General features: G+C 32.6%; 2 protein-coding genes across 3 annotated transcripts; one reads left to right on the top strand and one right to left on the bottom strand.

Moving 5' to 3' along the window:
• Positions 3,797-5,076, bottom strand: LOC109362937 (40S ribosomal protein S9-2-like). Its single transcript, XM_019609035.1, has 3 exons — positions 4,977-5,076; positions 4,500-4,881; positions 3,797-4,142 (listed from the first exon to the last, which is right to left on the bottom strand). Exons 1-3 carry the CDS (start codon positions 5,002-5,004, stop codon positions 3,959-3,961), a joined length of 594 nt encoding a protein of 197 aa, XP_019464580.1. The 5' UTR covers positions 5,005-5,076; the 3' UTR covers positions 3,797-3,958.
• Positions 6,422-9,530, top strand: LOC109361696 (microtubule-associated protein RP/EB family member 1B-like). Of its 2 annotated transcripts, none has more exons than XM_019607220.1 (8): positions 6,422-6,712; positions 6,794-6,862; positions 6,956-7,042; positions 7,632-7,738; positions 7,983-8,116; positions 8,247-8,323; positions 8,574-8,750; positions 8,897-9,082. In XM_019607220.1, exons 1-7 carry the CDS (start codon positions 6,605-6,607, stop codon positions 8,721-8,723), a joined length of 732 nt encoding a protein of 243 aa, XP_019462765.1. In that variant the 5' UTR covers positions 6,422-6,604; the 3' UTR covers positions 8,724-8,750; positions 8,897-9,082. The 2 variants fall into 2 exon arrangements, with proteins under 2 accessions (XP_019462765.1, XP_019462764.1); XM_019607219.1 differs by lacking the exon at positions 8,897-9,082 and adding an exon at positions 9,104-9,530 and having other exon boundaries at positions 6,427-6,712; positions 8,574-8,687.

Raw genomic sequence — 10,070 nt, 5'->3', positions numbered from 1 at the left:
ATATGATGAAATTTATAGTGTATGTCACAGTCATGAGTACAGACGTCAAACGACAAGATCAACCGCCTCTCTTTTTTTCTATTTTCATTTTTGGGTACAACATCAGAATGTGCATGAAGACACACATGGTAGTGGCTTATACAAAATTACGCTCATCTAATATATATATATATATATATATATATATATGTACCTATTCATGAAATTAAGTAATGATATTCTGCTAGTGTAGAAGTGTACAAGTAATAATTAAGGTTGCCTACCTGCATATTTCTCTCTGAGGAGCTAGACTCATCTTTGGGGAAGGAAGTAACTTGAAAAACAAATTAAAAAACTAATATGTAAAGACAATTATATTCTTTTATTTATGCTTATAATGATATTGTTATCCTTCAAATTAAGACAAGAATTAAGACAGGTGATTTATGTATTATCCGCTCAGCAGGTGCAGTCGTAAACTCACATATATAGAATCATATGAACAACTACTTACTTTTGATGGATCTGAGAAATTTATTAACTCAATAATCATCATTATTTATGTTGTGTTGGGCCCTTTGTGAAACTTGTAGTAGAACTTTACTTCTCATGAGAGAACATTAGAGTTGCGATTGTCTCTACTGTTAGGACAAAGATCACCTGTTGCCAACTCGGTCTCATTCCCTATCCCAAGCTTATCACATTTTACTACATAAATAAAAGAAAAATTCTAAAAACAAGGCAGTCTTTTCTTAGGAGTGATGTGATACCCCTTGAAGCTGCACCTGAGGTAGGTGGAGTCGAAGCTACTCGATAACAAAAAAACACATTTTGATTAGCTTGGGACATCAAATGGGACACCATTTGACAATTTTTCATTGGATTGAGACACAATAGGACATAAAAAAGTGGGACAGGTAATCCGTATTAAGGAAATACACCATTCACGTACCGTGCAGTCTTTAAAGTTGAATTGACATGCTACAAAGATCAATGGTTGCTCAAATCGATTAGAATTACAAGAGACTTGGCTCACTTAAGTATATGGTAGACCTTTGATTATTCCGAAAAACTGTTAATTATGTACAAGGGCTCCTTCGACACAAAAAATATCCTCTTTTAACTTACACTAAAATAGTCACTAAGATGATTAATGAAATGATATAAAAAAACATCCCTAGTAAAAATGTTTGTTGTAAAAAAAAACTGTTGCTATTTTGAAATAACTATGAGAAAATAAATAGTCATATATATAACAATAATGCATGCAATAATAGAGTGAATTTAGTAATCATAATTATTAGTTTATAGGCTATGTTTAATAAATAAGCTAAGGTAATTTTTTAAGAAATAAAATTTGTATTAAAAAACTAAGTCCAACCATGATTGATACATTAGAAATCATTTTTTAAGAGAATTTTTTTTCTTCCTTCAATAACATTCTTGGTTTATATTTCCGACAATGTATTATGATGAAACAATAGACTTTGTTATTTTAAAATTAGTTAATAGTTTTTACAATTACAAATTATCATAACTCTAGATCTGATCCGTTATTATGTAATTATAAATACGGTTGATGATTTGCATTGATAAAATCACATACTACTGTCATGATTGATTGTTGAAAGCGATTGCACGTGTAGTTAGAATGGAGCATCTTTATCTTCTCTCCATGCATTGAAGGAATAAAACAATGTAGATAGGAAACAACATTAAGAATACTGCAAAGGATTGAAATTAGTTAATTAGAACCCTTTTAATTAAGATATCTAAAAAGCTCAAATTTAATTCATCGGTGAGGTTATTCCTCCGATCAAGACGTAAAGCCAGAATATAGAAACAAAGAAAAGTGTAGTTTAACACTTTTGTATTTACCATGTTTCTAAGGGCGGTGGGTTAACAAAAAAACATGTGGAAATCCAAGTTACTCAATGAGGGTGAGAAAGGGGTTTGAAAAATTAGGTATTGTTTACCTAAAAGTGAAAGTATTATTTGGAGTTTTGAATGGAAAAGAAATAAAATGAAAGGCATTTAAGTCATGAAATACAAATGTAAGAAAGTTTTAAAACTTATTATTTCTTTCCAAAACTCAACTCACAGACAAGTCGTGGATACTAGAGGATGATAAGTGGAGCAGTTTAATTTCCATCTTCCATTGTTTATAGCTAAAGTGGAGCAGTTTAATTTTGCCTTCTCTACAAACAATCACGGTCTTTCCAACTTAAATACAAGGCATTCATATGCAAGTACACAATTTATTAATTGGGCTCTTCTTGGGCTGATGTCAAAGTCAGCCTACACACAAAGTTTTCTCGTACATACATATGAGACAGTGAGACCAACAACCAAGTTAATTATATAAAATTTACTGAATAAAATGATAGTATAATATTTATACACTAACAATGTAAAGATTTTTACAATTAGTGTATTATCTACCTTCATTTTAATTAGTTTTTTGAAATGTTAATATGTGTTTAAAACTCTTACATTGTCAGCATAATATACATATTTTCTCATAAAATAAAGGGAATTTAGATTTAAATCCCTTCTTATACGTTTTAAACCTTGAGGTATATGTGACTATGCTTAGATGCACGTAGATGAAGTTATGTGTTTTATCATGAAAAATAACACTAGCATAACCTTATCTACGAGCATGCGTAACACTGCCTGCGAAAGTATTTTACACTTTGGTACCTAGTACAAATAGACAAAATTATGAATAGAAATTGAAGTTGAAAACTCCTATTTCTAATTTAGATCTAAACTCGGAAAATAAATGTAAAAAAAAATATACATACACTAGATGGACGGGTTGGATTTTTTTAATGGGTTACGAATGGAAAGGAATGGAAAATTCAATAGATTTAAGTGACCCAAAGTAAAATTAATATTATTCTTTCATCCACCCAATTATAAATCGTTAGTTACGTTTCATCTACTTGTATTACGTACTTTCGAAATATTAGTGTGAAAGGTGTGACTAGAATAGATGCTGTTGATGTCTGAGCCCAATCAATGACCATATTAGGGTCAATAAAAGAATGGGAAAAAGAAGGTTGTTAGCGATAACACTTTATACAACAGAAGCAAAAGGTTGTCAGCGGTTCTGTTAAGGAGATCAAGTATGCTACAAATTCAGGGTCTATCCGGTGTCATCTTATACCCAACCTTATAAATTACATGATCTTCACGAAGGAGGTGTTTGCTATTGTACCCAATATAGACTATCCATTGTGGAACCGGACAACTAAGTATTTTAATGAAAACAAACCAAATGATCACATTCTATAAAGCCCGAAGAAGTAAAGAAAGATGAGAACGATAAATTAACAGAGAAGCTTGAAGTGAATATGGAAGAGAGCGAAGAAGACATCAAACAAAGGGAGGATCACCGAAAGCAAGGTTATTAAATTAATGTTACTACGGCTACAATACTTATTCAAATACACCCAAATGCTTGCTACATTAGACAACAGGAAGCAGCAAATAATATGGCAACAATCCATCCAATACTGAACAGTTGATAAGAATTACAATTGTCAATCTACGAAGATGTAACATAATTAGAAAACGTTATAGATAATTCGAGGGCAAAAACGTGTGAGAAGGATTAACTAAAAAGGTACATGATTAGCTTAATTCTTACACACTAAAGGGGAAAAGGATTACACTAAATTTTCGCATTTCTGTGCGGGTTTGGAGGAATATATGAAAAAGCAAAGAATATGGCATTCTTACTATCCTACGTGATATCCAAAAGAAATTCTAGCGAGAGAAGATGTCACGAGAAATAAAGGATCATGACAGGTATTGAACAAAACTTAAATAACAAGATAGAATAGTTTAGTAAGAAAATACCTCAGACAACAGAACAAAGAAAAAATATAAGAGTCAAGCATGACAGAAATCTAATAAGTCTACAAAAGCAAATAAGAGAATTAGGAAATGATAGATATTATATCTCGATAGCTTAATCTTCATCCTCCTCATCTCCATCACCACCAGAAGCCTTCTTGGCAGCAGCCTTCTGGTTCCTTCTCTTGACTCTTCCAGGTCGTCCACCGCCGAGTGGGCTTGTTAGAGAGAAGTCAATGTGCTTCTGTGAATCAACCCGAACCATGAACGATGGAATGTTCACCACTTGCCTCCCAACCCTGCCCACATATAACAACACAATATCATAAATTCAATTTCCAAACAATATATCCGCAAAATCAACACAATGCCGGTCCATTATAGCGTGATTAAAATGTGAACAAATTGAAGATAGTTACATAGAAACTAATCAGTGAAGTACAAGCAACATAGAACTCAATAGTTGAAAAGTAATTTAATTATGGACCTAAGGGACTAGCTTACGAATTAGATAAAATAAAAGTATAATCAATTTCCTATGTTACAAACAAGTAATAAGGGCATTGATCATATAGTTTATGACTCTATTACATATGAAATATAAATGTAATTAGTTATGAATTAGATAAATAAATAAATAATTTAGCAGTGAGAACCTGATGTGCCTTTGCCTGATGAGAACCCTAGCGTGGTGAATGGACTTAGCCATACCAGATTTGAAGACGAGAGTCTGAAGACGGCGCTCAAGAAAGTTCTCAACGGTGAGAGCCAACACATAATCGAGCTTGTTCTGATTTTCATCAAGAAGACCATAACGAAACATCCTTCTGAGAAGAGCTTCACCTTCAAAGATACGACGAGGATTCTTTTCGTCAAGTGTGAGCAAATTCCTAGCGTTGTTACGGATTCTGCTGAGGGCGTACTGAACCCTCCACAACTCTCTCTTGCACCGAAGCCCGTACTCTCCAACCAACTTCAACTCTGCATCCAAACGCTCCTTCTCGTATGGACGACGTGGCTTCTTGAACGTTTTTCCATCTATTATTATTATTATTATCATTCAGATCAAATCATATTGAAAATGAAACAAAATTGAAATAATAAGAGATGCAGAGATTGAGAGAGATAGTTACATTTGCGGAAATAGGAAACGTGCACCATAGCTTCTGCTTCTGTTTGTGCCTCTTAGGTCTTCTGCACCTGAAACTGATAGAGTGGCCATTTTCTTTGCTTCCTTTCTTATTATATATTGTCGCAACTCCAAAACCCTAATTCCCTTTAAAGCCCATACTCATGGGCTTTCCAAGTGCCAGCCCATTATTACACCTATCGTCCTTTACATTTTCCACTTTTTTCTGATAAAAGGTTATTTACAAAATCTTTAAAGATATGACTAATTTATTACACGTTTTTTTTTATAATTATAAATATATAATATTATTTGAAATTAAATAAAATACTTATTAAAGAAGACTTGAAATTCATATAATATTATGTCATACATTTAAAAGGCCGTGTCATTATCAATGACCTGAATTATATAACAAGACGTGAACGGTTAAAATTAAATGAACATGAATATGTATAAAGATGCGGAAAAATGCAATATACTTACAAGATTAGGTGTTAATTTCAGTAATGAGAAGGGGAAGGTGTTAGGTTTAATAAGAGTCAATAAAAATTATAACTCACAAAACTGAAATTTATAAAATAACTTAACAATCCAAGATAAATGAGTGTTATGAAAATTATATCATTAGGGCCGGTTCAACCTCATATTGAAATAATCTAGCAATTATACCTATTAAAATTGATTATATAAGTCCTCATACTAATATAACTTTTATCAATTATATTATCTGATTTTTATTTAAAATTATAACCAAATTGTTGTGGGTGAAGCCCAATAACTATCTAGTTATATTTCTAAACTAAATAACAATCATCAAGATGTTGGTTCAATATTGTAATTGTCCGCTAGATTTTAATAATATTAAAAAAGTTAAGAGTTTGATTAATAAGAACAATATTTATTAAAATAGACAATCATATACTCTTAAATAGATTAATTTTTTATACATAGATAAAAAAATATGATCGGTAATAGCAAATAAATAAATAACAACTGAGCTAATATATTTTAAATAACAAATTTTTTAGAAAGACCAATGGGTTACAACTTACAACAGCCTTGCATGGATTTTAGAAAATATTGAGTGCCCCAACCTCTCTTACCTAAAAACAGGATATAGTATATAAACATTTTAGAAGATAACGATCCATTGCACTTGGCGTCAAATGGTAACAAGATACTATCATTACCAATCAACCAACATTTTTTTTGGTAGCTGCAACAAATTTCAACCTAACAAAAAATAAAAAATTCAAACTCATACTAACAGGGAATTTTATTATAAAATGGGTTCCACCACACTAATGATATTCTATTAAAAAACTAATGATATTCTATTAAAAAAACAATATTTATTTTTGTATTTGTTATCTTTGTTATCGCAATGTGGATAAAATGATTTTAATATTCTCATTTGTCAACAACAGCTTAAAAGGGAATGAGTACAAAGGCAACAATTTAGTTTCTTTCTTAAAAATCGAAACTTTGTTAAAACCCACACCTAAGGTTTCAATCCAAATTCTTGACCCCTTTATTCATAACACTCAAATCCTTATTTTCTTCTCCCATTTCCATTTTTCTCATTCTCTTCAGTGTTTTTTCTTCTTCTTCTTCTGGGTATTGGTGGAAATGGTGTCGAGTATAGGGATAATGGATAATGCATACTTTGTGGGGAGGAATGAGATTCTAAATTGGATCAACAAAAGTCTCCACCTCAACCTCTCTCGCATTGAGGAGGTAATTGTTTCTTGATAATAAATTATCTAAGATAAAAATCTACTTTTTTTTTGTTCTGATCATGGTTATGCTCTTGTATAGGCTGCACCTGGTGCTGTACAATGCCAGTTGATAGATATGACTTATCCAGGGATTGTTCCAATGCACAAGGTGGCAACTTTACATTTCTTTAACTTTCTTTTGAGTTCTTCTGATGTTTTATTTCCATAAAGGTTAATTTTTGCATTCTGGGGTTTTCTGTAGGTCAACTTTGATGCAAAGACAGAGTATGATATGATCCAGAATTATAAAATTCTGCAAGAAGTGTTCAACAAGTTGAAAATTGAGAAGGTACTTGTTTGCTTTCACAATTAATGAATGGGAAAAACTAGAGGGTAAACCAAGAGAAAGGGCCTAGATGACTTTCGGTTTATGATAGAACACAACACCTCACTCAGTGGATTGGGAAAAGAGTTTGGTTGCTTTTCTTGTTATAAGAACAAGAATGAATTAAATGATGCTAGCATAGTGTATTGCAACTTTCAAGTGTATTATCATAATCAATGTTTCTCTATTCGAGTTTCAATGAAATGGTTTACTACTAATTAACCTATATCACACCGGAAAATAGTGTGTTTATCAAGGCCTAAATGTTCTATTGATGGATAAATTTAAAGCCGGATTTCTATTCCAGTTCCAACATGCTGCAAATATGTGGAATTATCCTTTTGGGCAGGTTTGCGAGGCGCCTAGGCCTATATTAGAATTTTGATTGAAGATAATGCTCATTCCTAGTTTGATTGTTTGCACTTTATGAATATGCCTGATTTTTTTCCTAATGATTTATTGGTAAATGTATTTTAGATTAACTTCACATGAGATGAAAAGTAGTTGTCGCTGTTTGTATCTATTTAACTTGAACACCACTACCCTGTCGCAGCATGTTGAAGTTAGCAGACTTGTTAAAGGCCGACCTTTGGACAACTTGGAGTTCTTACAATGGCTGAAACATTATTGTGATTCTGTGAATGGTGGCCATATGAATGAGTATGCTACTTGCTCTGAGCGACCTTTCCCTTCATTTAAATGTTGCTGTTATTCTGTCTAAATTTCATGTAGGAATTTGTAATTGTAATATCACTTAAAAATGGTACTGTGCCCACACACAATTCGTTTCAAATAATTAGAGCCTCAGAGGTTCAATATTATGCCATGCATTTATGTTTATTATACTCTACTGTGTAGTATATGTTGTAAATTTTCCTTTTTCTTCTTCTTCTTCTTCTTCTAGGAACTACAACCCCGTTGAGCGAAGGGGTAAGGGTGGAAAGGACCGAAATCTCAAGTGTTCTCTTCGGAGCTCAAAAACAAATACTATGAGTAATACTGGTTCAGGCAACATCGTCAGCTCTAATAGAACCTCAGGTTAGCTTCTCTGCATTTTGAACTTTTATCCGAAGTTGTTATGCATTTTGCCTGATGGTTTTTACCCTATCAACCTTTTTAATTTCTCATCCTTTTCTATCCCCCCTTTGGTTGTTTTCATTGAGTATAGGTGCCAAGCAGTTCAAGCCAAGCGGAGCAGTAGGTAGGCCTAACCCTTCAGCCGAGATTCAGGCCTTGTCCAAAGAGGTATTAGCATTAGCTTTATACCTTGGAATTTGCTTCATGTATCTAGAAATTGTTGATTTTCCTGATATGCACCATGTTGCTATTTAATATGTCCATGCTCTCAAATTTGAGATCCTTGAGAAATTACTCGTTCTTCTAGAGTTTGCAACTCTAATTTTTTTATTGAAAAAGTTATTTATCTCTTGTTCACCTGTTTTATTCAATAGAAACCTCCTTTTACTTCTTTATCCTTCTGTTTCTTGTTTCACAGATTACTGAACTCAAAGTAGCAAATGATGTCCTGGAAAAAGAAAGAGGCTTTTACTTCGGAAAATTACGAGATATAGAAATTCTCTGCCAGGCTCCAGAAGTGGAAGATGCCCCTGTAAGAATTCTAATAAAGGCTTGCATTGAAGTTTAGTTATATCTTTTCTTTTTCCGTATGTTTGTCATCATGTATACCTCTTGTGCACTTCAGCATATATATCATTTTCTAATCTCATGTTTTCTCCAGTAAGTTTTATTTTCATGAAATTTCCTTATACGTTTTTGCGATTAACTGGAACTGAGAGCAATAAATAAACATCACAGAAGATTTATGTTATATAATTGATGGATTTGGTTGAGTGGGTGGGATATGGTTGCCCTTGACCTTGAGTTCTAAGTTTCATATTTCTTAAATAGATTTGGTCTTTTGAAGGGTTTTCAGCTTTACAGTAACTTTTATTTTCATCCTCTATCTGTGCCGACACGAAATAAATAAATGCAAGCGACTAATACATGTTCTACTTTTAAATGCAGGTGTCTGTAGCAATTAAGAAGATTTTGTATGCTGATGATGCAGAGGAATCAGCACTAGATGAAGCTCAGAGTTATCTTGATCAAATTATGAACGCCGAAGCAGAAATTGAAGACTGATTCCAAAAACATAGCTCCTGGCTGAGAGGCTCTCTGTCTTCCTATGCTGTGCCCATAAAGTGACATTTTTAATGGAAGTTATTGTATAATGTGTTTGTTTTCTTGTAATCCAGGATTATCAGATTAGTAACTGATCTTTCGGATGAAGAGTTCATCTCATCATCCTTTTGCATCTGTGAAAAGAAAAAAAAAATCTCCAATGAACTTTGCTTTAGAAATGGAGGTGGTCATGGAAGTAGTATTTTGTTTGTCCTATATATGAAACTAGCTATCAAGTTTTCTGAATGAAATAGTGTCTGATACTTTTTCTCTGTCTTAATATGTATCATATAAATTGTCACAATTAGTTGCATGTTTGTTTGATTGTACAACAATCAAATGAATTGCACAATGATGACTATTATCAGCCAGTAGTGCCAAACAAAGGTGTACGTGCAGAATTGTCCTATGTGATTATGCCTATAAGTTTGTTTGGTGAACAGAATAGGATAAAGATATATAATAGAGTAGAGAAAATTATCTATTGTCAACCACCACAAATCTGAAGTCACTGTCATCTTTTGTCATTTGCTCTTCTCAACAGATGGGTATAGAAAATTATCTATAACGTGCAGAATTGTCGTATGTTTGAATTCTGCTATCGAATTGAAACAAGGATCCTCTTCATTACTGGAGAGTCGGGTACATGTATGTTCCTTTGTTTTTAATGATAATAGTGTCATTTCATTATAATTAGAAGGATAAATATGTCATTGGATATTGTATTTTTATTTGTTTTTTGATATATGTGTCTCTCCATTAATGGAAAATATCATTACTCATCGAATTCGTTTGATGGTTGGGTCTATTT

Source organism: Lupinus angustifolius, chromosome LG12, assembly GCF_001865875.1.
Source record: "Lupinus angustifolius cultivar Tanjil chromosome LG12, LupAngTanjil_v1.0, whole genome shotgun sequence".
NCBI lineage: Eukaryota > Viridiplantae > Streptophyta > Magnoliopsida > Fabales > Fabaceae > Lupinus > Lupinus angustifolius.
Note: the sequence above shows the minus strand (reverse complement) of the source record. Positions and strands in the feature narration are given on the sequence as shown.

Coding starts and splice junctions, on each gene's coding strand:
- LOC109362937 (XM_019609035.1), bottom strand. CDS start 5,004: ATGGTGCACGTTTCCTATTTCCGCAAAT. Junction 4,882..4,976: donor CGTTTCCTATTTCCGCAAAT/GTAACTATCTCT, acceptor TAATAATAATAG/ATGGAAAAACGTTCAAGAAG. Junction 4,143..4,499: donor ATCAGGCAAAGGCACATCAG/GTTCTCACTGCT, acceptor ATATGTGGGCAG/GGTTGGGAGGCAAGTGGTGA.
- LOC109361696 (XM_019607219.1), top strand. CDS start 6,605: ATGGTGTCGAGTATAGGGATAATGGATAATGCATACTTTGTGGGGAGG. Junction 8,117..8,246: donor CAGCTCTAATAGAACCTCAG/GTTAGCTTCTCT, acceptor CATTGAGTATAG/GTGCCAAGCAGTTCAAGCCA. Junction 8,688..9,103: donor CAGAAGTGGAAGATGCCCCT/GTAAGAATTCTA, acceptor TTTTAAATGCAG/GTGTCTGTAGCAATTAAGAA.